The sequence below is a fragment of the Saccopteryx bilineata genome, chromosome 4 (assembly GCF_036850765.1).
Source record: "Saccopteryx bilineata isolate mSacBil1 chromosome 4, mSacBil1_pri_phased_curated, whole genome shotgun sequence".
NCBI lineage: Eukaryota > Metazoa > Chordata > Mammalia > Chiroptera > Emballonuridae > Saccopteryx > Saccopteryx bilineata.
This window is the reverse complement of record NC_089493.1, coordinates 79509707-79537029: the sequence shown is the minus strand read 5'-3', so window position 1 is coordinate 79537029 and position 27323 is coordinate 79509707. Positions and strand designations below refer to the sequence as shown.

Genomic DNA, 27323 nt, shown 5'->3' with positions numbered 1-27323 from the left:
GGCGGGGGCACCTGGGCGGGGTTCTAAGGGGAGGGCGGGGCTAAAAGGGGAGGGTGGGCCTCGGGCGGCGTCATGGCGGAGGTGGCTTTGGACGCTGTGCGGAGGGAGTTACGAGAATTCCCCGCGGCTGTAAGGGGTGAGTGGGTTCGCTCAGGCTGTGACGTCCTAGTTTTGATTGCAGATCAGTCTTGGGACGCGGGAGTGCCGTGGGCATACCCGGGACCCGGTCCCGGAGTTGTGTGGCCCTGGTGCTTCCTGGGAGCACAATAGTTCTTAAACTCGAGTGCACAACCTCGTACACGGGACTGGTTGATGCCTCCTTTCTGACACTTCTGTCGATTCCCCTCCTCCAGTCCCGCGGGTAGGTTCTTCAGCTCCCCTCTTCCCGTGTTTGCACGCCCTCGTGGCTTCCTGCGCTGATTGTTCCGGTGTTGTCCTGCGTTTCCCACAGCCAGCCCTGCACTGAATAATCGGGGGTCTGTTGTTGCCCTTCCCATCCTTTCTTGCCCTGAAGTCTTTAAGGTGGTCGGATTCTCCCTCTCTGAACCCCTCTCTGCTGGATCTCTTTATTCAAGAACCGACTCCTCCAAGCTGGGGGCCTTGCAAGAGCTTGGGGAGAATTAGGGGCAGCTGCACAAATGATCACAGGTTCCCCACTGCTTGGTTTTTATTTTTCTTCCTCTTTCCCTTCCTTCTTCTCTTCCTTCCTTTTATCTTTTTATTTTTATTTTTTTATTTTTGCATTTTTCTGAAGCTGGAAACAGGGAGAGACAGTCAGACAAACTCCGGTATGCACCCAACCGGGATCCACTCGGCACGCCCACCAGGGGGCGATGCTCTGCCCATCCTGGGCGTCGCCATGTTGCGACCAGAGCTACTCTAGCGCCTGAGGCAGAGGCCACAGAGCCATCCCCAGCGCCTGGGCCATCTTTGCTCCAATGGAGCCTTGGCTGCGGGAGGGGAAGAGAGAGACAGAGAGGAAGGCGCTGCGGAGGGGTGGAGAAGCAAATGGGCGCTTCCCCTGTGTGCCCTGGCCGGGAATCGAACCTGGGTCCTCTGCACGCTAGGCCGACGCTCTACCGCTGAGCCAACCGGCCAGGGCTTACCTTTTTATTTTTAAGTGATTTATCATGATTTTAAGTGAATAGAACATGAGCACATGGTTTTGATAACAGGATTTATAATGTAAAATAAGCTTTCCTCCCTTTCCAGGCCCAATTTGCATCCTTCCAGAAACACTTTGTAGCCACACACAAGATTATATACCTCCTTTTTTATACAAATGATAGAACTGCTAAATACACTATTTTACCTTATGTATCTTGGAGATCATTTCCTATCTTTTTTTTTTTTTTTTGGTGACAGACAGAGGGACAGATAGGGACAGACAGACAGAAAGGGAGAGAGATGAGAAGCATCAATTCTTTTTGCATCTCCTTAGTTGTTCATTGATGCTTTCTCATATGTGCCTTGACTGGGAGTGGGGGCTGCAGCAGAGCAAGTGACCCCTTGCTCAAGCCAGTGACCATGGGGTCATGTCTATGATCCCATAGACTCAATGACCTCAGGGTTTTGAACCTGGGTCCTCTGTGTTCTAGTCTGACGCTCTATCCACTATGCCACTGCCTGGTCAGGCCATTTCCTATCTGTGCTGCAGTCTTTTTCCCACTTGGGTACTGAGGAGCCACTGAGCCATTTCACCCGCAGGTGTTGTAAAGTACCAAAGGCTACAGAATTAATATTAATATTTTAAGAGGCTTGGAGAACATTTTATTAATTTGGGTTAAGGTGTGCAGAGAAGTTGTGAGAATAGTCTCTGTACTGTGTGATTGGCATAGTCAGGATGGCCCTTGGCATTGTGTTGCAAATGCAGAGGGGAGGAAAACATGGATCCCCAGACATTCCACCACACCTGTGGGGAAAAGGGTGAATGGCTAGCCAGGTACAGGGAGAGAAAAGCCAAAATAAACCTTTTCTCATAGCAATGAGCCATTTGCGGGAATTTGTCCCCATTGAAACTACCTCTCCTATGTAAATGCGTGTGGTTAACACGTGTGACTCTGGACGGAGAGATAGCAGATGAACACTAGATAATATAGGAATACCTTTTAATATGTAAAGAGACATCTTTCTACCATTGCAGTTGGCTTGTAAACTTTGTTTTCCCCAAAAGGATGTATGGCTTGCAAATTGAACGTGGTCCTATCATGTTAAAGGACATATGACTATAACCAATAGTGGTAAGGGGCTCCTAATTGCAATTTTTGCTTCTGTACTTCCCACTTACAAAACTATAAAAACTAAGTAGAACAAAGGGCCGGGGCACTCTTTTTCCTTCAGAATTCTGTCGGAGTAGCCGCCGCTTGGCCAAGCTAGACAATAAAGCTTTGATGTGTAACCAACGGACCTTGTTCCTGTCTTCCATGTTTTGGGTCCCTCCGAATTTGGCTTAACAGGTAGTAGTGCTGTAATCAGCCCACTGTTAGGCATTTAGATCATTCCCAATCTATTCCCAATCTATAATGCTGCAATGAAAATATCTGTTTAACAAATAGTACTGCCATGTGCTGCACGTCAAGCTGGGTAATTTCCTTATGCAAACATCACAGTATATTTACACAAACCTAGATAATATAGCCTACTATTATAATTGTATATGCTATACATACTTTTTGTGACTGCCAGTATCACCACAAACCTGATGGGACCACTGTTGTATTTGTGATCTGTTGGCCAAAACAATTTTATGTGGCCTATGACTATACTTTTGTTTGGGATACATCACTGAACAAAACAGATCTCTGCCCTGGTAGAGTTTACAATTCTGAGGAGACAGACAATGAACCATAGGCCCACTAAGTGAGTAAATTATATAGTAGAAGAAATGAGTTACAAGGTAAGTGCTCTGAGGGAAAAGAAAAACAAAGCAGAATGATGGACCTCAGGATGCTGGGGTGGAGTGCATGTTATAAGTTTAAATAAGGTGGTCAGGGTAGGCTTCCTTGATAAGGCGACATTTGAGCACAGGCTCAAAGTAAGGAGAGGGGGAAATGTTCAGACATCTGAGAGAAGAGCATTAGGGTAAAGGACGGGAGTGTGCCTGGTGTGTTCAAGGAACAGTGAAGAGCCAGTGTGCCTGGAGCAGAGTCTGTGCACATGCCTGAGTATTTTTTTTATTTTTGTATTTTTCTGAAGCTGGAAACGGGGAGAGACAGTCAGACAGACTCCTGCATGCGCCCGACCGGGATCCACCCGGCACGCCCACCAGGGGCAACGCTCTGCCCACCAGGGGGCAATGCTCTGCCCCTCCGGGGCGTCGCTCTGCCGCGACCAGAGCCACTCTAGTGCCTGGGGAAGAGGCCAAGGAGCCATCCCCAGCGCCCGGGCCATCTTTGCTCCAATGGAGCCTTGGCTGCAGGAGGGGAAGAGAGAGACAGAGAGGAAGGAGGGAGAGGGGGTAGAGAAGCAAATGGGCGCTTCTCTTATGTGCCCTGGCCGGGAATCGAACCCGGGTCCCCCGCATGCCAGGCCGACGCTCTACTGCTGAGCCAACCGGCCAGGGCCACCTGAGTATTTTTGTTGGCTAAATTTCTAGCAGAAAAATTGTTGGGCCCGAGGAATTTGTTGGATCCCTTTTGAAACTTCCTCACTTTGAAGCTACAGGAGAAGACAGTGGATCTTTTTTTCTAAAAGAAAACGATTAAATGGTGAGAAAGTAAAACTGAAGTAGCTGCAGAAAGTACAAAGGGTAAAAAAAAAATGGCAGTTTCAGTGTACTTTAAAATCCTAGTGAGAATTATTAATGGGGAGATTCACTGAGCCCCACATCAACACCCCTCACCACCACCACTAGGGGACTGCTTTGATGGGTTGGTATGACTTGGAAGGTCCTTTGCCAGTTTCTTCCTGTTGCTCCCTTATCTACTTGGCAGGTCCCATCTTATTCTCTTGCCTGTGAAGTAAGCATGCATACCAGCACTTTTCAGTTTTCCTGGGCCCATCAGGGTCTGTCTTCCCACTCAGTTCCAATTCTTTTTCTAATGACATTTACTTTTTGACTGATTGCAAGGCAGAGATGCCCGGTGAGACACAGTTGTGAAAGAGAAAGCTTGTCCTCAGAGGTGCAAATGAATGCAGTGGCCATTTGGGGTAGGAGGCAATCACCACCCATTGGGGGTTAAGACATTCAGGCTAGAACTCAAGGATGACCATAACAAAGTAAAGCCTTGTATCCTTTATAAAAGCCAGGAGAAAGGCATTCCAGTCGGAGTGAGCAGTAGGAACAAAGTGTGGAACTACCTGAGTAGTGTGTGTGGGAAGGGGCAGGTACCAGACAGGAGGAAACCAGACTGGAAAAGTAGGTTGGGCCTGAATGCACACCAAGCAGACAGTATTTTGTAAGGAGTAGTATTAAGTCATCAAAGGACTTTTTTTACTGGGGGTGTGACAAGATGCAGTTGTATTTAGGAAGATGACTGGGACGAGGGTGAGGGTGAGGATGAGGGATGCTTTGAGAGGGTGGGGAATTAAACCAAGGAAACCAATTAGTTCACTGCAGCAACCATCCAGCCAGGAGATGTTGGAGACTTTCATTCAACCATTAAGCAAATATTTACTGAGTGCCTACTGTTTCTTCAGTATTATTCTAGACCCCAGGGATGTATCAGTGAACAAGACAAGCATCCCTACCATCAGGCTTACATTCTACCAAGAGACAGACCAATAAACAGTTTGTATATAGTGTGTTAGATGGTAATAAGTGATAGGAAAACGGAAATATAAAGGAAGGGATATAAGGATTATTGGGAGAAGATTACAGTTTTTAAAAGGGTGGCCTGGGAGGGAAGCCTTATTGAAGTGACATTTGAGAACCCAAAGGAGGTGGGTGAATGTGGGTACCAGCCGAGGAAAGGAGGAGGGTGGTTTGACAGTCACAGGAGATTGAATCAATAGGACTTAGAGACAATTAATGGGATGACAGAAGTGAGAGAAGAAAGAGTCAAAAAGGAGAGATTTTTATTCAGGTGACACAGGGCCACTATAGACTCCTGCATAGGCAGCGAGCGACTGCACAACCTGCCCAAGCGCATGTGGCAGCCTTGGGTGTCTGAGGATGTGATTCTGTTCAGTAAGAGCAAACCCACAGTTCAGCCCTCGCTGTTGCTCATGTCTGTCTCTCAGGTTAGGTTGTAAGCTTCCTAAGGTGGTGATTGGATCAACCACTGATACCTTCACATTAGCCAAACCAAGTACTGAGCACATGCTGGGTGCTCAGTAAATATCACTGTTAGAGGGTGCTGTCCATAACCCCAATCCTCCCACACCCGCTTGTAACCTTGGGGCCTCAGCTGTACTCATTCTGGAGGTCCCAGCACTGCCTCAGTGGCTGCCTTTCCTGATGGATGCCAGGAGGTTGGCCATTCTCAAGGGAGAAAGCTGGGGGTCCGTGGTGCGGCTGGGCATGGTCCCACGGAGGGTTTGGATAATGGGCTGAGCAAGCAGCCCGTGGCTCTGTCGACTCTTGAGGCCCATACTGGTGTGTGTGTGTGTGTGTACCTCAAGCTTACTCCTTAAATTCCTTCCTCATTCAATTCCTGATTGTCCATGATCTCTTAGTCACCAATGGGCGTTGTCTAGGGACACAGTGTGGCCTGCCCAGGGAGGGCATCTCTTATGCAGACAGTGCAGCAGCCACTGGGTGCTGTTGGCTTCAACCTCCCCACACCCCTTTTCCAGAGCTCAGTGTGCCTCTTTCTGTGCCCTACCTGGATGAGCCCCCAACTCCACTGCACTTCTACCGGGACTGGGTCTGCCCCAACAGGCCCTGCATCATCCGCAACGCCCTGAAGCACTGGCCAGCCCTCCAGAAGTGGTCTCTCCCCTACCTCAGGTGGTGGCTGCCCCCGCAGGATGTGGGCGGTGCGGGTGGCATCTGGGCGTGGACTGAATGTCCATTCTTCCAGAACCACAGTGGGCTCCACGGAGGTGAGTGTGGCCATAACCCCAGATGGCTATGCGGACGTTGTGAGAGGGGACCGCTTTGTGATGCCTGCTGAGCACCGCCTGCCCCTGAGCCACGTGCTGGACGTGCTGGAGGGCCGAGCCCAACACCCAGGAGTCCTCTATGTGCAGAAGCAGTGCTCCAACCTGCCCACCGAGCTGCCCCAGCTGCTGCCTGATCTGGAGCCCCATGTGCCCTGGGCCTCGGAGGCGCTGGGTGAGTGGAGGTGGGGGCCCTGCTTGCTTCTTCTCTCCCTTCCATGATGACTTGGCCCACGCTCTTGGCCCCACAGGGTCAGATGCTGTGCACTAATCGCTCAAGTCCCCAGGCCTGGACTGAAGTGAACTACTGAAGACTGGCTGCCCCTCACCCATGACCCACCTCTGCCTTTCTCCCTGTGACCACTCTGCTCCCACCCGTGTTCTGGCCCAGCATCACTGTAAGGTGTTTAATCCCAGCCTGGCTTTCAGGACGCCCTCTCCTAATTTACCCTCTTTCCTCTGACCTGCAGGAAAAATGCCTGATGCTGTGAACTTCTGGCTGGGGGAGGCGGCTGCAGTGACATCGTGTAGGTGTCAGGTGGGGGGGAGACCAAGAGTTGGAGGTTGGGCCTGGACCAAAGTTAGACTGTCTCTTCTCTAAGATTTCTTCTGGGATTCTGGGCTCGGACATAAGAGAGGACCTCCCCTGACAGCTCAGGTGGGGGAAAGTACCCATGGCATTGGGGGTGGAGGGCACTGTTTCTTCTAAGTCCTTAGAAAGCTTTCCAAAGGCAAGCTAGGTGAGGGGGTAAGCTCAGGAGAGCCCTTAGCTAGAATTCCCCTGTTGTGGAAATGAGCACAGGGCCTGGCAACTGTCAGTTCTCTGGAGGACAAAGATTGGAAATGCCTGAAGCCCACCAGACACCTTGGTATTCCCTTAAATCTGCTCTGACATTGCATGCTCTTATACCATAAACTGTCTTGGGGTGCAGGGGCCCCAACACGATTGTTTGCCTCCTCCTGTGCCCTGCCCTTTACAACCCTGCCCACCGGGCCTTCTTTGTGTTGGCAGTGCATAAGGACCACTATGAGAACCTCTACTGTGTGGTCTCGGGAGAGAAGTACTTCCTGCTCCATCCCCCCAGTGACCGGCCCTTCATCCCCTATGGTAGGGGACTTGGCCTGCAGGGACTCTGGAGAGCAGGCAGCTCGAGGTGGAGGGAGGGCAGCAAGGGCCCTGGGCAAGCTAGTGCCCCCGGCCTGGGGTGTGGACGCAGGGTTTCCACTGCACCAGGGCTCCCGACCTTGCCCTGGTACCCAAGGAATGAATAAACGGGGTGGCTGGCAAGCGGCAGTCCTCTTGAGGGTCCCCACACCTTTCTCCCTCTGGTTTCAGAGATATACACACCGGCAACCTACCAGCTAACTGAAGAGGGCTCCTTTACAATGGTGGATGAGGAGGCCATGGAGAAGGTGTCTGTCTGGTTCCAGGGCCCCAGGGAGGGGAAAGGGTAGGAACTTGGGCTCTGAGCAGCAGGCACAAAGGAGCTGGGGCAGTGGCACCTTGCTCTGAAAAATCCCTAAGCCTGCGCCTTCCAGTGCTGAGCAGGGCAGGACCCATGGTGTTTACCTTTGGAGGAGATAGAGTTGGAGGGCCTGAGGCTTCAGGCCTGTTCCCTGGCAGCCACTGTGTCCCCAGGTGCCCTGGATCCCGCTGGACCCACTGGCTCCAGATCTGGCTCAGTACCCCAGTTACAGTCAGGCCCAGGCTCTTCGCTGTACGGTGCGGGCTGGTGAGATGCTCTACCTGCCAGCCCTGTGGTTCCACCATGTCCAGCAGTCCCATGCCTGCATTGCTGGTGAGGAGCTGCCCAGTCACCCAGAGGCAGGCCCAGCAGGGAATGGGTCAGGGAGGGGAAGGGTCAGGAAAGCTGTAGGTTAGCAGGGGGACCCTCATGCTTAGGTCTCATTTTGCCTGCAGTGAATTTCTGGTACGACATGGAGTATGACCTCAAGTACAGTTACTTCCAGCTGCTCGACTCCCTCACTAAGGCCTCAGGCCTTGACTGATGGAGCCCTGGTGAACATTGCCGTGGACAACTCGCGGTCAATTCAAGAGGCAACTTGGAGTCAGAATGTGCTGGCTCCTGGTACAGCTCAGCTTGCAGTCTGCTTTGTAGGATCTCTGGAGGCTGTCTGGAGGACCAGGAGGGACCAGGCAGGTGTGGGTGTGGGCTCACACAGGTGAGGCAGCAGCCCGTACTGGAGGAGGAGTGGGTCTCCAGGTGTGGCACCACCTCTTACCTCCATGACCTTGGGTGAGTTAATGCCTTGGAGCATTGATATTTTCCTGTCTGCAAAATAGATAATGATGGTTCCTACCTCACAGGGTGTTGTGAGGCTTGGAGATGATATCTATAAGGACAGCATGGGGCTGGCCCGAGGGATTGTTCAATAAAAGATGGCTGTGAATCATGTGTGCTGAGACTTCCTCTCGAAATTGCCTTCTGTGGTCTGGTGAGGGCTGGGAGGTTCAGCTAAAAATTTCAGGGTGACTGTGATTGGGGGTGATCTCTGGGTCCAGGCCTGGGCCCGAGGAGCACTCTACTGCCCCTCTATTCGTGACAGCCATGGCAGCCCCTGTTGGCAAGCAGGCTGACCTCGTTCTCGCCATGGCCCTTTGGCACAGATCCCATTGATTTGGGGCCTGCAAAGCAATTTCTAGCTTTGTTGTTCAGCTCCAGGGTAGTTGGTGAGTCTGGTTCCTTGAGGGTCAGTCACCCTTGCTGCTTCTCCTACAAGCACAAGTAGGAGGGTACAGAAGCCCCTGTCCCTCTGGAGACTGTTCCCCTGTGGAAGGAGTGGGTCTCCGCACTGAGACCCTCCCTGCTCCACCAACCTGGCCCTGGGGATTGGAGAGCCCCCTTTCCCACATGCCGACCCAGAGGCCTCATCCCCTATCATCCAGCACCCAGCTCCACCCAGCCGGCTTTGAAGGGCTGTTTCATAGAACAGCCACGCCCTTGGCGGGTCAGGGTGGCCTGGGGCACTCCTCTCACATTGGCCAAGCACAAGCAAGACTGGGTATTCCTGTCGTACTGGCATTGGGAAGTTATGGAAGCCCTGCAATGGGGGAAATGGCTCTTCTGTTGCTGCTGTTCTGGGCCCACCACCTGCTTCCTGAAGGTGGCTCCTCCAAGCCTCACCTTCCAGTCTCTGCTCAGCCTCTGACAGCGAGCTCTCCCGGGGGCCCCCTCCTCTAGGTGAGACCTGAGAGAGCTGGGAGAGCAGGTCTGGGTGGGTGGGCAGAATGGGTGATGGCTGGAGAGAATGGGTCTTTGGGGGTGTTGGTCCCCCACCACAGGGATGGTCAGTGGTTTTGTACAAGTTTAAGGTACCTCATTTCCTGGATAAGTAGCTGATCTAGGAATGAGTGGCTTGGGTGGAGTGGAAGCAATTGGGAGGGGCCAGGGAGGAGCTTGGAGCCAGCTGGGACATCCCTGGCTCTGGATTAAAAAGCTGACAGTCCTTGGTTCTCCAGCCACTGCCTGTCATTCCTGGTTCCTGAGGACTCAGCCTCATGGCTCTGGTAAGACGGGGAACTGGGCCTCCACTCGGACCCCTGGTTCGCCCGGGGCCTGGTTAATGCTGTTTCTTAAAGGAACTATGGGCTTCTTAGACCAGGATGCTGAGCAGAAGCTTGGGATGAGGGACCATCCTGAGTTCCTCCTGCCCTAGGGATAGGCCCAGGTAGAGCTCCCTGGAGCCGTGGACCAGATAACTCAGGCTCCCAGCTGCTGTCCTGGGCCCCCAGAAGGAAGTGGCTGCTCCCGTGCTCCTTCTGACTCAGTGGTTTGGGGGAAGGGCGGCCAGGGCTGACACTGGTAGAGGAGCTTCCCCCGTTCTCTGGGTCCCATCAGTCAGGGCCAGAAGGCCAAAAGAAAGACCTGGTTGGCACAGCTTCCCCTGCCTTGGCAGCCTGCCAGGGCCCACATCCCCAGACCAGGGTTCTGGGTTTGGTTGGAGCTGCCGGAGGACCACTGTTAGCCTGACCTTGTAGGACCTGAAGGACTTGACAACCTGTGGGTGGTCTGACCTGGTAACTGCTGTCACTACCTTAGTAGAGAGCCCATTTCCAGAACTGTCCCCTAGCCAAGGGTGGAGAGTGTAGGGGCCAGGAGCAGCTCAGCCAGGGGCCCACAGCCAGGCGGAGCCCTGACATGCTTCTTCCCTGGGCCCCTGCTGCCCGGACCAGCCTCAAGGCTACTACCCATCAAGGGTGAGCTGGGGGTGTGGGACAAGGGAGACTGCCAGGAAGTGGAAGCAGGCTCCTGTGGGGACTGAGAGCCCAAGTCTGGAGCTAGCCTGGCCCAATCCTGGCCCTGACCGTGGGCAAATGACAAGTCTTTCTGCCTCAGTTTCCTGATGGAGTTGATCATAAGTGGTGTCCATGCATAGGGTGGTTGTGTGATTAAATTAGTTAATGTACAAAAAGATGACCCAGAGCATTGTATGAGTGTTGGCAGGCATCATCAGCAGGTATTGTAGCCTCCTTTCTTTTCTTTTTTAGCAAGAGAGATAGAGACGGAGAGAGGTACAGATAGGGACAGACAGAAAGGAAAAGAGATGAGAAGCATCAGTTCTTCGTTGTGGCACCTTAGTTGTTCATTGATTGCTTTCTCATATGTGCCTTGACTGTGGGGCTCCAGCCAAGAAGTGACCCCTTGCTCAAGCCAGCAACCTTAGGCTTCAAGCCAGCGACCATGGGGTCATGTCTGATTTCATGCTCAAGCCGGTGACCTTGGGGGTTGAACCTGAGTCCTCTGCAACCTAGTGTGAAGCTCTATCCACTGTGCCACCGCCTGGTCAGGCCGTAGCCTCCTTTCCATTCAGGCCTGTGGCTAGGCAGGGGTGGACCTTTTGGTTCAGAATTAGGCCTCCATGGGTCACTGCAGCCTCCCTTTAGACCTTTGACTCCTTTGGGTCTCTCTGCCAAGAACAAACCTGTCCCTTTCTCCTCTGCAGGCAAAGGTACATGGGACCTGCCTGCTCACCATTCGTGTCCTGCAGGCCCGTGGCCTGCCCTCCAAGGACCTAGGTAAGTGCTGGGTCCAGGGTGGGCAACAGTTTGCAGCTGCATTCAGATTGGGGCAGGGGAGGTGGGAAGAGGTATGAATAGGGCTGGGTGTGCAGGGGGCTCTTGGGTGGAAAGTCTCAGTCAGCGCTCTGCCTCTGCTCTTCTGCCTCCTGACCCATCCCCATTCCTTGGGTCTCTAGGTCTTCCATGGGTGACCGGGCTGGGAAGGGCTCTTGACAATCACCAAGTGCTTGTTCCTCCTTCCCACAGTGACCCCCTCTGATTGCTATGTGACTCTGTGGCTGCCTACGGCCTCCAGCCACAGGCTCCGGACACGCACAGTGAAGAACAGCAGAAACCCCATCTGGAATCAGAGCTTCCGCTTCCGAATCCACAGCCAGCTCAAGGTGGGCCAGGAATCAGCCCAGCCGTGCTGACTGTCCCTGTTCCTGCCGCTGTCCACTCCCAGTCCTCTGTCCTGCCCCACTCACCTCCCCTTTCTACCCCTCCTTCCTGCAGCCCCCTCACTCTGTTCCCCTTCCAGAACGTCCTACAACTGCAAGTCTTTGACCAGGACCTTCTGACCAGTGATGACCCCGTGCTGTCGGTGCTGTTTGACGTGGGGACTTTGCGGGTGGGGGAGTTCCGCCATGAGCGCTTCCCCCAGAGCCCTCAGGCAAGGCTGCTTCCTGGGCAGGGGGGGGCCTGTGCCCTGGGAGGGGGGATGCTTGGGTGAGCGGTTGAGTACATGGGGCCCTCTTCTCCAGTGAGTGGTCCAGGCTTTCCTGGCATCCCAGGGGCCTCTGTCAGCTGGTAGCTACAGAGGCAGAGGAGCCATCCCGTCCCCAACCCTCCTTTTTGACCCTTAAGCTAAGGGCAGCTTTCTCGGAGCAGTCCAGAGAAGGTGGACGGGGTAACCTGTTGATGGGCACTGGCTCTCCCCCCACTGGGGCCCCAGCTGGCACCTGGGTTGGAATCTGCGCATGCCTTCTCTGTCTCTCTCTTTCCTGCCCCGTCCCTGTCCTGGTCACTTCCCCTCCCCTCTCCTCCCCTCCCCTCCCCTACCTTACCCTACCCTTCCCTTCCCTCCCCTCCCCTCCCCTACCCTACCTTCCCCTACCCTTCCCTTCCCTACCCTCCCCTACCTACCCTTTCCTACCCTACTATCCCCTTCCCTCCCCTACCTTACCCTACCCTTCCCTTCCCTACCCTCCCTACCCTACCCTTTCCTACCCTACTCTCCCCTTCCCTCCCCTTTCCTCCGCTCCCCTCTCCTACCCTCCCCTACCTTCCCCTACCCTTCCCTACTCTCCCCTACCCTACCCTACCCTCTCCACTTTTTTTAAACCATCCTTTCCCCTCTGTCCCCTCTCCCTTTCTAACTTGCTTCTTTCTCTCTCCAGGGTGAGAAGCAGCTGGAAGTTGAATTTCGGCTGCAGAGTGTGTGAGTCAGGGGCCATGGGACAGTTCCCAGGTGAGGGTGCTTCTTTCTGGGAAGGACAGGGCCCAGCACACCCAGAGCCGACACCCTTCCCTGGGAGACAGCCAGGGATAAAGGAGGAATGCCCAGGCTTTGTTGGGGGATGAGCACCTCAGAACCTGGACTCCCACTTAGGGCCACTGGGGGTTCTTTCAGGACAGACGGTGCTGAGCAGCTCGTCAGCAACGGCATCCTGGTGGTGAGTCTAGGACCCCTCCCTCAAGCCATCTGCTTGTCCTCCTTCCCAAGCTTCAGGTCCACCATGGGGGTTGGGGGAGTAGCAGTGAGTTGGGGGACCCTGGGTTTTCAGTTCCTCAAGGTGATGCAACCCTGCCTGACCAGTGGTGGCGCAGTGCCTAGAGCACCAGCCTGGGACTCAGAGGACCCAGGTTTGAAACCCCGTGGTCGCTGGCTTGAGCATGGGGTCACTCGATCTGCTGTAGTTCCTGGGTCAAGGCACATATGAGAAAGCAGTCAATGAACAACTAAGGTGCCACAACAAAGAATTGATGCTTCTCATCTGTCCCTCCTATCCTTCTGTCCCTATCTGTCCCTGCCCTCCCCCTCTCGTGCGCATGCATGCTAAAAAAGGGGGGAGGAATGCCACCTCAAGCAAATGTTTGCTGACTCAGGCCAAGGTAATAAAGTGCTGAGGAGCAAGAGCCAGGGTGCTGGGAGGGTGGGGCCTCTTACAGGGGAAGGTCTATGTCTGAGGGGTTCTCTGAATGACTCAGGCCCGGGAGCTCTCCTGCTTGCATGTTCGACTGGAGGAGGCTGAGGGCCAGAAGGGTGAGTCCCTCACTGACCCCTGGGAGAACCCTCGGCCCTTGTCTTCCCCTTTGTGTGCAGATCCTCAGCACTCAGGCAGGAGCAGTGGTTGGGGGGGTGCAAGTTCATGCTGGGGCTCTTCTCCATCCTCAGAGGGGCTGTGGAGGGGACATTCCATGCCCCGGCCTCGTCCCGGGCCAGCCAGCCATCTCAGTGCGGGGAGGGACGTGCCCCCCCAGGCCCTTTAGGCAAGATGAGGGTCTCTGTGGGCCAAGATCCTATTCTCAGGCTCTCTGCTCTGGTTCCTGTGTTCAGGGTCAGAGGGCAAAATTCAGCTTGTGGTTCCTGGGTCCTGTGAGGGTCCACAGGAGGCCTTAGTGGGGACTGCCTCCTGCTTCCATTGCGTGGCCTGCTGGGAGCAAGAGCTGAGTATCCATCTGCAGGTAATGCACCATTTGCTCCCACGAGGGGCCTACAGATCCTTTCCCTTCCTTCCCTCAGCACCTCCTCCCAGACTGTCCCTCTGCTCACCTGGAGCCCCCCAGCACCCCCCTCACGCCCTGGCAGAGTCAGCACCCTGGGGGGAGTGTGGGGCGGGGCTGACGCTGGCCTCATGACCCCCTTCCCGCTGCTTCTCTGTCACTCCCTGGGCAGTTGGGGAAGTCCTTGCTGGAAAGGAAAGGTAGATTCTTAGCTCTTTCATCCCTCCTGCAGGATACCCCACAGGAGCAACTGAAGGTGCCCTTGAGGGCCCTGCCTCCTGGCCAAGTGGTGAGACTCGTCTTCCCTACGTCCCAGGTACTGGTCTCCAGAGGAAGAAAGCCAGATGCAAGGTCAGGGCTGGGCCCCAGGCTCTGAAGGAGTGGCCTGCTTCAGTTGAAACTTCTGTCTTTGGTCCAGATAAGTGCTGGACCAGGCTCGGCGGAGGGGTCCTCTGAGCATCCCTGCCTTCAGGTGTCAGGCCTGGCCCCTGTGGAGATGGCCAAGGGCCCAAGGGAGCATGGGGGCATCGTGGGGTATGGTGTGGGCTGTGTGGCCCACCTTTGTGACTGGAGCATTTATGGTTTTCAGGAGCCCCTGATGAAAGTGGAGCTGAAAAAGGAAGGGTAAGGGCTGGGCTGGGCCCTGGGGAAGGCCATGGGGAGAGCAGCCAGGGGCGGGGCCCAGTGGTCAGGCCCTCGGCCTGGAGGAGCGAAGGGCAGGGCAGCGTGGCTCCCAGCACAACACCTGGAATCTTTTCTTAGTTGCTCAGGGCTTTGCTCCCAGGGTGGCTCATGGTGTGTGGGGAGCCTTAGCAGATGGAGGCTCGTTTTAACATTTTACTTGCATTTCTGCTTTACTCGGAGGGGTGTTAGCCTAGCCCAGTGCCTGGCTCTTGGAAGGCACTTGATAAACATTTGGCTAGAAAAAACAGGTGGAAGGTGAGGAGAGTGGTTTGAGGCCCAGTGAGGGCAAGAAAACCAGGAGAGGAGAGGAATGGTGCATCTTCGGGTGGCATCTATTGTGGGGGAATTTAGCTGGTCGTCACAAAATGAGCAGTAGCTGGCCCCGGCCTTCCCCATGCCCGGAGGACTGGCTGCTCTCTACGGAGGGCGGGAGCGCTGGTTCCGTCCCTCTGTCATCACTGTCGGGTGCGTGAGGGTAGGAGTAGATCTGTGGTATTGGGTCCCACCCAGGCATGTCTGGACCTGGGACCCCAGAGGGGGCTCTTTAGTCACCAGTGTTGCTGGGTCTATGACTTGCTTTGTGGCATTTCCCAAGTGTGTTCCCTCATGGGTCTAGATTCATCCCCCACCCCTCCGCCCCATCCACATGTGTCACACTTCTGCCAGGACACAGGAGGAGGGCTGAGGGTTGGGGAGAGGAGAGAAGAGACGGCAGTGGGTTTTTCAGGGAGGCAGACTCAGCTTCCCTTCTCTGAAGAGGCTGGGAGCTGCCTGATGGGCCCTGCCTTTCCACCAGCCCCAAGGAGCTGGCTGTGCGGCTGGGCTGCGGGCCCTGTGCTGAGGAACAAGCCTTCCTGAGCAGGAGGAAGCAGGTGGTGGCCCAGGCCTTGAAGCAGGCCCTGCAGCTGGATGGAGACCTGCAGGACGATGAGGTCTGGGGACTGGCTGGAGGGGGCAGGCGCCCTTAGCCTTGCTTGGGTCCAGAGCCCGCTACTGAATGCTGGAACTGGTTGTTCACTAACCAAACCAGGGCTAGTGCCAAGCTGGGCTTGGACCCGCCTCCTCTCTTCCTGCCTCTGCTCGCTGCCCTTTCTCTGATGTTATCAGGAGCTTGATCACATTAAATTCAGAACACTGCATGAGACACTTGAAGCTTGCAAGCTACCCCACTGGACTAGCTTTCCTTCTTGTTGGTTCTTGATCCTTGGCCTGGTCCAGGTTATGAGACCAGACCTAGTCTGACCAATCAGTAAGACATACAACCTGAGGGCTGCCTGCTGGCCTGGGGCAGTCCCTGGAGGTTCAGATTAGCCTGGGAATCTCCTCAGGAGATGACCTGTCCTTGCAAGAGGCAGAGGGGTGGCACTATGGGAATTTTGTTTGTGTTTTTTTTTTTTTTAGCGAGAGAGTCTAGAGACAGACAGACACAGATAGGGACAGACAGAGAGAGAGAGATGAGAAGCGTCAATTCTTCATTGCAGCACCTTTGTTCATTGATTGCTTTCTCATATGTGCCTAGACTGGGGATGAAGGGTCTATAGCTGAGCCAGTGACCCCTTGCTCAAGCCAGCGACCTCAGGGTTTCAAACCTGGCTCCTCTGTGCTCTATCCACTGCACCACCGCCTGGTCAGGCAACCTGGTTGATTTTTGAGATGACCGTGTGGCTTTCAAAAGCAGTCACCAGACTACTCAGGTTAGAGGTGAGGAGACGAGTCCTGGAACTGGCCTGGTCCATTTTCCTTGGAGTTCTTAAAACCAGGCAAGCCTGACCGTCAAGAGGCTTCTCCTTCTCCTTCCCCTTCTCCTTCCCCTTCCCCTTCTCCTTCTTTCTCCTTCTCCTTCTCCTTCTCCTTCTCCTCCTCCTCCTCCTTCTCCTCCTCCTCCTCCTCCTTCTCTTTCTCCTTCCCCTTCTCCTCCTCTTCCTCCTCCTCCTCCTTCTCCTTCTCCTTCTCCTCCTTCTTTCTCCTTCTCCTTCTCCTTCTCCTCCTTCTTTCTCCTTCTCCTTCTCCTTCTTTCTCCTTCTCCTTCTCCTTCTCCTTCTCCTCCTTCTTTCTCCTTCTCCTTCTCCTTCTCCTTCTTTCTCCTTCTCCTTCTTTCTCCTTCTCCTTCTCCTTCTTTCTCCTTCTCCTTCTCCTTCTCCTTCTCCTCCTTCTTTCTCCTTCTCCTTCTCCTTCTTTCTCCTTCTCCTTCTCCTTCTCCTTCTCCTCCTTCTTTCTCCTTCTCCTTCTCCTTCTCCTTCTTTCTCCTTCTCCTTCTTTCTCCTTCTCCTTCTCCTTCTCCTTCTTTCTCCTTCTCCTTCTCCTTCTCCTCCTTCTTTCTCCTTCTCCTTCTCCTTCTCCTTCTTTCTCCTTCTCCTTCTCCTCCTTCTTTCTCCTCCTTCTCCTTCTCCTTCTCCTCCTCCTCCTCTTCCTCCTCCTCCTCCTCCTCCTCCTCCTCATTCTTCTTCTTCCTTCTTTCTTCTCCTTCTTTCTTCTTTTTTTTTAAGTCAGAGGAGAGGAGATAGACAGACTTCCACATGTGCCCTGACTTGGACCCATCAAGCACCCCTGTCTCCGGCCAGTGCTTGAGCTATTTTTAGCACCTAAGGCTGATGTGCTTGGACAACTCAAACTATCCTTAGCGCCCGGGGTGTATGCTCGAACCAGTTGAGCCACTGGCTGTGGGAGAGAAACCAATGGTTGCTTCCCTGTGTGCCCCAACCAGCCAGAGCCAAGAGGCTACTTCTGACTAATCAACAGGCCTGACTAGAACTGGTCCAAAGAGCCCCAAGTAGATTTTGAGCAGCCTTAGCTGTGGGTGAGCTGAGCGACCGCTTGGCTTACTACCTCCTCTTCCTGTGGCTCGTCCGCCCTGTCCTGAGGCCTCTCTGACCCTGGCTGTGCTCTCTTTCAGATCCCAGTGGTAGCTGTTATGGCCACTGGTGGTGGGATCCGGGCGATGACTTCACTGTATGGGCAGCTGGCTGGCCTGAGGGAGCTGGGCCTCTTGGATTGCATTTCCTATATAACAGGGGCCTCAGGGTCCACCTGGTAAGCTGGTGACAGGTTGTGTGTAGGCGCCTGGGGGTGGCTGGTTGGGTTGTGGCAGGGGTTGGGGTGGGTAAGGCTTTTGGGCATAAGCCTCTCCACCCAAATTGGACGGGCTGAGAGAATGCATGTGCCAAAGAGAAATATGCTCAGGGGACCCTTGGAAGGTGCCTGCCAGGCTGCTGTCCTAGAACAGAGCCCAAGGCGTGCGGTAGGGTCTTTGAGTGGTGGTCCCCCTGGCTTTGGCTTTGGCTTTTCCAGGGCATTGGCCAACCTCTATGAGGACCCAGAGTGGTCTCAGAAGGATCTGGCAGGGCCCACCGAGTTGCTGAAGACCCAAGTGACCAAGAGCAAGCTGGGTGTGCTGGCCCCCCGCCAGCTGCAGTGGTACCGGCAGGAGTTGGCCGAGCGTGCCCGCCTGGGCCACCCGACCTGCTTCACCAACCTGTGGGCCCTCATCAACGAGGCGCTGCTGCATGGTGAGGTGTGTGGGGGGGTGCAGTCTGGGTAGTGGAGGTGGGTGGCAAGGCCACAGGATGGTCCGGAGATGAGAGCAACCCTGGGTAGCAATGGGTGTGAAAGACCCCAGGTACCAGGAAGCCATGGCTTTAGGCTCAAATTATCTCTACCCCATGCCCCAGCCCCATGACCACAAACTCTCAGACCAGCGGGAGGCCCTGAGTCGTGGCCAGAATCCTCTGCCCATCTACTGTGCCCTCAACACCAAGGGGAAGAACCTGACCACCTTTGAGTTTGGAGGTGAGTAGCCTGGAGCTGAGACCCATGCTTTCCTGGCTAGTGGGGCAAGGGGTCAGTGGGCCTGTGTGTAGGAGGCGGGTGTTATACCCACTTCTGGACCAGGCCCCAGGCTTTCTAGAGACTGCCATTCAGGCTTTGGGATAGGGGCGAGAGCCTTAGGTCTTATGCCCACAGGGCCAGCAATAAGGCTGAGCCTCTAGGTCACCAGGCTGCCCTGACATAAAGTCTGTGGTGGGTGCATTGGTGCCGAAGGTCCTCAGGTCCTGGGCCCCGTGGTAAGGCCGTGTGGCCTCCTTACAGAGTGGTGCGAATTCTCCCCCTACGAGGTCGGCTTTCCCAAGTATGGGGCCTTCATCCCCTCCGAGCTCTTTGGCTCTGAGTTCTTCATGGGGCGCCTGACGAAGCGGCTTCCTGAGTCTCGCATCTGCTTCCTGGAAGGTGAGGGGGGTGGGAAGGCTGGAGAAGCTGGGGTATTAGGGAGAAGGGCCCTGGGAGAGATGGCGGGCCTTGACCTTCCTCATTCAGTCACTGAGATGTCTCCTGGTTTAGGATGGGCCTTGGGGAAGGGTCAGGTTGTGATGGGGTGAGGGGCTCTCTTCCCTGCGTGTCCCCTATCTCAGGTATCTGGAGCAATCTGTATGCAGCCAACCTCCAGGACAGCTTATACTGGGCCTCAGAACCCAGCCAGTTCTGGGACCGCTGGGCACAGCATCAGGCCAGCCTGGGTAGGTGCCTAGACTCCTTATTAGGATGTAGGGTGGCCGGTGGGCTGTGTTTGGGAGAAGGTGGACTCTCAGGCCTTTGAGAGTCCACAGAGGCTGGGACAAAGACCCAGGGGTACCCATTTCCTGAAAGACATCCTGCTTCCCTCTTGACTGCAGACAAGGAGCAGGCCCCCCTTCTGAAGACAGAAGAGCCTCCCACGGTGGCCGGCAGGATAGCTGAATTTTTCACTGACCTTCTGACACGGCGCCCACTTGCCCAAGCCTCCCACAATTTCCTGCATGGCCTCCATTTCCACAAGGACTATTTCCAACATCCTCACTTCTCCACCTGGAAAGGTATCTATCTGCTTTTCTCCTCATCTCAGCTCTCCGGTCTTCCCATGGCCGCCTGCGCCTGGGATCCTTGGCCTAGACACCCACACTCTGTCACCCCTCACCCCCAAGCCCTGTGAGTTCAGTTCCTCGGGCTGCTTGGAGCGAGAGCCCTTTTTCTCTCCTGTGTTGGAGAGCAGGGTCAGAGTCCCTTCCGCAGCAGCAGGGAGCTGGCATTAGGCCCAAGGGCTGGTGCACTGAGCACCTGTGACAGCTGCTTTTCCACCCCATCCTCCCAACCTTTCCAGCCACCAAACTGGACGGGCTCCCCAACCAGCTGACACCTTCAGAGCCCCACCTGTGTCTGCTGGATGTTGGCTACCTCATCAACACCAGCTGCCCACCCCTCCTGCAGCCCACACGGGACGTGGACCTCATCCTGTCACTGGATTACAACCTCCATGGCGCCTTTCAGGTGGGCTGCAGCAGGCTGGAGGCAGCGGGCAGCCCCAGGTCTGGCGTCCTGGCCGGTGTCTCCAGGGTGATCAGCTTTGGAGTCCAGTGTCTAGCTCACCTTTCCTTAAGGGCTGTCACAGTGACACCGCGTGAACGGGAAACTGAAGTCATAGAATCCACAACCAGGGAACCGTGTGTCAAAATGTATTTTATGCTTGGGTCCCCTTTGGTCCTGGCCCCCTGATTTGAGCCTCTGCTGGTCCAGGGAAGGGTTTACCTCCCAGTTGTGGAACTGGGGCCTTGTGAGCAGCCCGCTCTGCTGAGCCCGGTGGAGCTGCGGCGGGGGCTCTCAGGTTTGGAGCGCTTCCCCAAGTCTGGCCCACTCTGCTGGGCCCACTCGAGTCTGAGTTGGCCTCTGGGCACTAACTCCCACATGTGTTAGTGGACCTCCACGTTCAGTCAGCCTGCTGTTGGGGACCCTGGGGAGCCCGTGGGCCGCCCTCTGACGCCACTCCTGCCCACCCTGCAGCAGCTGCAGCTCCTCGGCCGGTTCTGCCAGGAGCAAGGGATCCCGTTCCCCCCCATCTCGCCCAGCCCCGAGGAGCAGTGCCAGCCTCGGGAGTGCCGCCTGTTCCTGGACACCGACTGCCCCGAAGCCCCTGCTGTGCTGCACTTCCCCCTGGTCAACGACTCCTTCCGGGAGCACTCGGCCCCTGGTGAGCCGCCGTCCCAGCCTCTGCCCCTCACCCTGCTGGTGCCCCAGGCCCCCCCGTCCCTTGTCCCACTTCTCTATCCTTTATGTCTCTGAAGGTGACCCCCAGCTCCCTCCACTTCCAGTGTCCCCACCCCCCACCCCGGTGCCCGGGCTGCACTCTCTCTCCACTAGGGGTCCGCCGGACAGCGGAGGAGCAGGAGGCTGGAGAGGTGAACCTGTCTTCATCCAACTCCCCCTACCACTACTCGAAGGTGACCTACAGCCAGGAGGACGTGGACAAGCTGCTGCACCTGACACATTACAACATCTGCAACAACCGGCAGCAGCTGCTGGAGGCCCTGCGTGAGGCCATGCGGCGGCGGAGACGGCACAGGCAGCACCGGCCCCAGTGATGGCGGCACGCGCCGGGCGCTCCCACCTGGCCTGCTGCCCCTGACTTTCTTTCAGGCTCACTCCCTGTCTCTCTGGCAGCTCTGGTTGAGTTGGGGCAGAAACCATCATTACCAGGGGTTCCAGGACCTCTGGGGGTGCAGATGGCCCCACTGGGGGCTCCACCACAGTGTGTACCCAGCACCCCCTAGATGTGGCACTGAAGCCACCAGTAAGCCTGCCACAGACAACTCTGGGTAGGTCGAGCCTTCTAAAAGGGCTGGAGCCTGGTCCCCGTGATGTGGGCAGGAGATGGCTTCCTTTTGAGCACAGAGAAGATTCAGAGATTGGGTATAAGCCAGGGGTAAAGATGGGGTGCCAGGAGCAGCACTGCCTATATTTGTGTACGGGTTAAGAGCCCCGTGACCTGTGTCTGTTCTTTGCTACCTGGAGTAGTTGTACGGCATAAAATAGAATGCTTTATATCTTACAGAGGCTCGTACAAATGTGGGGCATTGTCTGAGATTCTGTCATCGCTGCCGAGAAGGGACATGTTAGTCCAGGCTCTTGGATACCCAGGGCGAGGACTGGTGTAAGAAACAAAATGTCTCCCCTGCCACCCCATGAAACTGGCGAGTCAGCAGGGGCCTCCCCTGAAATGTGGGTCATCTGCTCCCAGCTCTTCTCCAGGCAGGAGGGAGGGACGGAGAGGGACGGAGGCTGCAGCCCTGGCTCTGCCCAGATGAGCAGACTTGCAGGCAGTGACCGCCAGCACCTGTCCTTACTTGGTCAGGGACCTTGGGGTGTGGCCAGGGAGTCAGTCAGGGCTGCTTCCTCTCCCACGACAGGGGTAGCCAGACCTGGGACCAGATGAGCTGAAGAAAGAGACTAGCGGGTAGCCTCCCGGGCTGTGGGCTGGGAGAGGGACTAGCGGGTAGCCTCCCGGGCTGTGGCCTGGGAGAGGGACTAGCGGGTAGCCTCCCCGGGCCGTGGGCTGGGAGAGGGACTAGCGGGTAGCCTCCCGGGCCGTGGGCTGGGAGAGAGACTAGCGGGTAGCCTCCCCGGGCCGTGGGCTGGGAGAGGGACTAGCGGGTAGCCTCCCCGGGCCGTGGGCTGGGAGAGGGACTAGCGGGTAGCCTCCCCGGGCCGTGGGCTGGGGGAGGGACTAGCGGGTAGCCTCCCCGGGCCGTGGGCTGGGGGAGTGACTAGCAGCATAGCCTCCCCGGGCCATGGGCTGGGGGAGGGACTAGCGGGTAGCCTCCCCGGGCCGTGGGCTGGGGGAGTGACTAGCAGCATAGCCTCCCCGGGCCGTGGGCTGGGGGAGGGACTAGCAGCATAGCCTCCCCGGGCCGTGGGCTGGGGGAGAGACTAGCAGCATAGCCTCCCCGGGCCGTGGGCTGGGGGAGAGACTAGCAGCATAGCCTCCCCGGGCCGTGGGCTGGGGGAGAGACTAGCAGCATAGCCTCCCCGGGCCGTGGGCTGGGGGAGAGACTAGCAGCATAGCCTCCCCGGGCTGTGGCCTGGGGGTGGGGTGGTGGTTCTGTCTCTTAACAAGTAATCTTTTTTCCTGCAGTCAGTAGGGCCCAGGTAACTGAGTCTTGTTCTGGTCCCCAAGGGGGTGTCCTCACTTGTAACCCTGAGCTTTGGTGGTACCTCAGGGTTCACTTCAGGGCCCAGACCTGTGGAGAGAACTGGGAAGCAGAGTGAATTCAGGGCCTAGGGACCCCAGATTCTTCTCCCCATACTTGTGCCCCAGGCTACTGGCTTCCCTGTCAACACCCTACCTCCTCCTAATGTTGATGAGGACAGCAGGCAGCTGCAGGAGTGACCCTGGTGTGTGAGCTGGATGGGAGATTACTGGGTCTCACTGCGTGTCTGCCCTGGCCCAGCGACTCAGTCCCTGCCCTGGGCATGTGGCTAGAGCCACAGAGTAGAAGAAATGGCTGTCTTGCTAGCCTTAGATACCACTGTGTCCAGGACAAAGCCATTCACTCAGCAAAACATCACCTGAATCATAAATTAGAACCTGTACCCTGTAGGAGTGTGAGTGGATCCTTTACCAGGGACCACAGTTACGGCTGCTGCCCGTTATGATGTGAGTGCTCCTCTGACATGAGGCCGTGTCTGTGGATCTCTGTCTAACTCTCTGGGTTTGTCTCTGTGTGTGACTTTGTGTGGGGGTCTTGGGGTCTATGGGTATGTGTTTGGGTGACATCCTGACTCCTGGTCTCTAGGACAGAAGGCCCCCCTTCTCCCTTGGAGCAGGGCTGAAGCAGGAGAGGAGGGAAGTAGAGAGCAGGGAGAGGTTAAGGGTGTGGGAGGGGTCTGGCTGTCCTGCAGACAGTGCTGTCTTGGAGAAGAGGAGAACAAGGAACAAGGGGGGTGTGGTCCCAGGTGGATAGAGCCAGGCGAGCTCTCTAGCATGTGCAAAGGTAGCCCAGGGGCCACTCAGCTTGGGTCTGGCCTGAGCAGGAAAGGTGCTGGGAACAGTGTGCAGTTTCCTCTGCAGGGCCAGTGTCTGCAGCAGTTCCAGCGCCGTGGGTGGCCATCGGCGCACGTGCATCTCCCTCAGCAAGGAGGGTGGGGACAGCCGTGGAATCCGGGGAAAGGGAGCCTCGTGACCCTGATTCTTCTGTCGCTGCTGAGAGTGAGCAGGGGTTTGCACCAGACACGGTAGGTGCTAGGGCTTTCTGTTTCTCATAGGTGGTCCAGGACCTCAAACTGGGATTTATTGCATTCACTAGCAGTGTAGGTCTGAGTGTCAGGACCTTGGCCTAAGAGGGCAGCAGCTGGGCTGGTCATGAGGCTCAGGATGCCCACCTGCACACCTGGGTGCCCTGCCTGAGTGGAGTGGCCATGCTGGGCACCTCCTCAGTGGCACACTCAGCCAGGAAGTCCAGAGGCCTGGCTCTGAGCTCTGGGCTTAGACTCAGCTGCAGAGCAAGGGAAGAACACTGGTCAGCCCCAGGTTAGACGCTCAGGCAGAGTCCCTGCAGGCTCCCACCTCTTGGCTGTGATCTAAATGTATCTCCCCCACCATTTCCCCCACCAAAATTCATGTTAGAATCCTATCCCCAAGGTGATAGTAGTAGGAAGAGGGAGGGGCTTTGGGAGGTGACTAGGTTATGAGACTAGAGGCCTTAGAAGAGAGACCCTGGGAGCACCCTCCCTCTTCTGCCTGGGAAGGCACAGTACAGAGGCACCACCTGCAACTGAAAGACAGCCTTCACCAGACACCCAGTTTGCCAGCACCTTGACCTTGGACTTTCCAGCCTCCAGAACTATGAGAAATAAATCTGTTGGGTATAACCTATCCAGTCTGCGGGTGTTTTTGTTACAGCAGCCCGAACAGACTAAGGCATTCCTGCTTCTGGAAATTCCCTGCATATCAAGCCTCGTGGGGGGGCGCACTGTGCAGGCCAAGCACCCCCAGTGCCTCCCACCTCCAGGAAGGCGAAATGCTGGCAGCCTAAGAAAGGCTCAGCCTGAAGGAGATAGTGAAGAAACTTGAGATTCCTTTGGGATTCTGGAATTACAGGCCCAGGGAGATCTCTGGGGGAACAAAGATCGTGTGAAGAACAGAGCCAGGAACCCAAAGCCTGGGAGGAGCAGGATCTCTGCTCTGCTGCTTGGCCTGCCACCCAGACAGCCATAGATCAAACTCTCTGCCTCCTGTGCAAGGACCCCTGACCCCAAGCTCGTGACTGCTCTTGGGAGGTTCTACCTGCTGGTCAGTGGGTCCCAGGGCCAGTGTCTCCCCTGCAGCCCTCACCTTAAGGAGGAAGTATGTATCCTGTTATGGCAGTGCCTTGGCCTCTCAAACTGGGCTCCCACCAGGTCAAGGGAGCCTGTGGAAGCCACATTCCGAGGGTCAGCATAGCCATCAGCTTTTCCCAGTGGTCCTCTGTCCTCTGTGTCCTCCAATCCCCACTGCCCAGTACCTCTGTTGCCATCCTTCCCCAATGGAATAGGCTGCCCCTGACCAAGATCCCAATATAGCTGTCCCAGCTGGGCTGTGGAGGGAAGGCAGTGAGGTTGGACCAACTGCACCAGGACCAAGTTTCCTCGGGAAACCAGGGAGCAACTTATAATGAAGCCAGAAGAGGAGGAAGAGCCCCATCCTCTACTCTACTTGGGTTGGTGCAAAAGCTGGGAAGAGACCCTATGAAGAAACTATGCTAAGAATGGAGGGCCAGGGGAGTTCACCAGAATCCACAATGCCAAGGGACCAGGCCCTGATGCCCCCCCTTGGACATCCCAAGCCCCTCTAGTGGTTCTGTGGAGGGGAGCCGCCCAGAGCAGGTGCCCCCTGGCATTTACCTGCTGCCCCCCAGGCCGGAGCTGCTGCTTAAGCTCCAAAGACCCCTCTATGGGGGGGCACCCTTCACATCCTGAAAACGCAACATGGGGCCCAGGAAAACATCAGGACCCGCACAGAGGAGGAGGGGGCTAGTTACGCACTCCTCCCCTACCTCCTCATTGTTGATAACCCCTGGCCCCTGGGCCTCAGGGCTGGTTTCAGGGTATGGCCCTGCCCCCCACAGCCCCACTGAGGTGCTGCTGCCCTGCTGCCTGCTCCGGAGAAGGGGATACACTGCCTGGCAGTGACACCTGGCTGCAAGTCCCTTGTCTCAGCCAGATGTGCTCTTGGCCACCAGCTTCTAAGGCCTGTCCTGGAGGGAGGTTAGCCCGCTGCCAACTCTTCTGGGTTTTAGCCCCTTCACCTGTTGCAGTAGCTTCTGTTCCCACTGGGAGAGGGCAGTAAGGAACCCTGGCTGGGACATGGGGGCTCCGAGCTCACCCTCTCCTTCCCACACCCCTCCCTCCCAGAGGGAGCCTGTGTCTTCAGATCAACAGTCTTTTCTCTCAGCCCAACCCGCCATGGCATCCAGCCCGCCAGGACATGGGTGCACACACTCTGAAGCTGTCAAGGGCAAGACTGGGGTTTCCTCAAGGGTCAGAGGTAGTCTCCGTGCCCTGGGGAGACCCCGACTTTCAGGCTGAGACAGGGACTGCTCCCACCACCGGCCTCAGGCCCCATCTCCTAGGCTTCCCCTGCCTCAGCCTCACTCCCCCCTGCCTTCCTCTGTAGTTGGACAAACTTATCCTCCTGGGCCACCAACAGCTTTTCTAAGTCCTGATGTCTGTGGAGCAACAGCTCTACATCCAATACCGAGTGCCAGGGCGGAGAAAGCCAGGGGGAGGGTCAGCCCCTGGGGAGGAGAAAGCCGGGTGAGGGCCAGCCCCTGGGGATGCCAGAGCTTGCTCCCTTCCCTCTGCAGCTGGCCTGGGTGCAGCGAGAGGAGCAGTCGGAGCTGCCCTGGACCGTAGCTGTTAGCACAGGGGGCAAGAGGGCAGAGCCTTGGCTCACCCTGCAGCTGGAGTCCAGTGGGAGGCCCTCCCAGAAGGCCAGCCAGGCCTGTCTGCTTCATCCCCTGCTGCAGTTTCTGCAGGCCCCAGCGTTCTTGTCAATGTTCCATGCAGGGCCCAGGCCTCCTCAAGGTTCTGCAGCTGCCCTTCCAGCTCCTGCAGACACTCTGTCACCTGAAGGGTAGGGGTGCTTCGGGTGGGCTGTTGAGCAGAGCCACCCAGGTGGGGCAGGATTGGAGTGCCCAGCAGAAGTGGGGGGGGGGCTGAGAGGCCCGGATCCTCTCTTTTCCATCCCTCTCTCTCCACCCCTAGCCTGGCCTTCCTCTCCCCGCGAGGGGTTCTGAGGCCTTCGGTAATCAGGCTCTGTGCCCAGCTTAACTCCAGGCCCACCACTGTGTTTGTACTTCCAGGGACATGAAGTGGACATTGTCTACCAGCTGCTGCCCCTCCTGCTGTACATCCTGGGTGTGAAGGCAGTGCTCCCTGATTTCTCGCCTCAGTTCCTCATGCTGCTCCAGGAGCCGCCGGGCCCCAGCCACATACATCCACAGCCAGCTCCTCTGTGGATAGCAGCGCCTGCTTCTCCTAAGCCCAGGCTCTGTGTGCATGCAGGGGCAGCCGGGAGTTGGGGGGGGGGCAGGGCAGGAGCTATGCAGAAGAAGGTAGAATCCAGTTTCCCTAAGAGCTGAAGTGGCTGAAGTGACCCCCCCACACTGCAGGGCAGAGCGGAACCAACAGCTGGGGCAGGATGCCACCTACAGCAGTTCCCGACAGCGTCCGAGGAAGGTGCGTCCCTGGGCAGCCTGCTCCCGCTGCTGGTTCTGCTTTTGGGCCTTCGCATCCAGGGTGGCCCAGGCCTCCTGCGCCTCGGCCAGCTGCTGGACCAGGCTTCCCTGAGCCACAGGTTGTAGCAGGCCTAATCAGCAGGACTTCATCAGCACCTCTGCCACCTTCTCTCCATAGCTGCCAATTCCCTCTGCAGCCAGAACGTATGAGCTGACCTCACTTGGTAGCCACCCTGCCGCATGATCCTTGTTCGGGGAGCGTCCAGTTCTCTCTGAGGAGTCCTGCTCTGCTTCCCACTCTCCCAGGCCATCTCTGCTGTGCTCCACAGCCT

The 27323-nt window shown here is 56.4% G+C and overlaps 2 protein-coding genes across 3 annotated transcripts; both read left to right on the top strand.

The window, feature by feature from the left end:
- The first annotated feature begins 54 nt into the window (after nt 1–54).
- On the top strand, nt 55–8558 carry JMJD7 (jumonji domain containing 7). 2 transcript variants are annotated; one of them, XM_066276973.1, is made up of 8 exons: nt 55–136; nt 5737–5890; nt 5964–6217; nt 6513–6569; nt 7055–7150; nt 7379–7493; nt 7682–7841; nt 7964–8558. In XM_066276973.1, the coding sequence occupies exons 1-8, from the start codon at nt 73–75 to the stop codon at nt 7964–7966; spliced, it is 903 nt and encodes a 300-aa protein (XP_066133070.1). In that variant the 5' UTR covers nt 55–72; the 3' UTR covers nt 7967–8558. The 2 variants fall into 2 exon arrangements, with proteins under 2 accessions (XP_066133070.1, XP_066133069.1); XM_066276972.1 differs by having other exon boundaries at nt 7379–7455; nt 7964–8554.
- Nucleotides 8559–9514: 956 nt separating this feature from the next.
- On the top strand, nt 9515–22082 carry PLA2G4B (phospholipase A2 group IVB). The gene is made up of 20 exons (XM_066276971.1): nt 9515–9571; nt 11008–11080; nt 11330–11466; nt 11604–11735; nt 12463–12503; nt 12696–12738; nt 13274–13328; nt 13623–13750; nt 14022–14105; nt 14379–14413; nt 15270–15405; nt 17367–17503; nt 17762–17984; nt 18142–18259; nt 18560–18697; nt 18880–18984; nt 19141–19320; nt 19605–19771; nt 20282–20468; nt 20639–22082. Exons 1-20 carry the CDS (start codon nt 9563–9565, stop codon nt 20857–20859), a joined length of 2349 nt encoding a protein of 782 aa, XP_066133068.1. The 5' UTR covers nt 9515–9562; the 3' UTR covers nt 20860–22082.
- The last annotated feature ends 5241 nt before the right edge of the window (nt 22083–27323 follow it).

Coding starts and splice junctions, on each gene's coding strand:
- JMJD7 (XM_066276972.1), top strand. CDS start 73: ATGGCGGAGGTGGCTTTGGACGCTGTGCGGAGGGAGTTACGAGAATTC. Junction 137..5,736: donor ATTCCCCGCGGCTGTAAGGG/GTGAGTGGGTTC, acceptor CCCCTTTTCCAG/AGCTCAGTGTGCCTCTTTCT. Junction 6,218..6,512: donor CTGGGCCTCGGAGGCGCTGG/GTGAGTGGAGGT, acceptor TCTGACCTGCAG/GAAAAATGCCTGATGCTGTG.
- PLA2G4B (XM_066276971.1), top strand. Junction 12,504..12,695: donor GAATTTCGGCTGCAGAGTGT/GTGAGTCAGGGG, acceptor GGGTTCTTTCAG/GACAGACGGTGCTGAGCAGC. Junction 13,329..13,622: donor GGAGGCTGAGGGCCAGAAGG/GTGAGTCCCTCA, acceptor TCCTGTGTTCAG/GGTCAGAGGGCAAAATTCAG.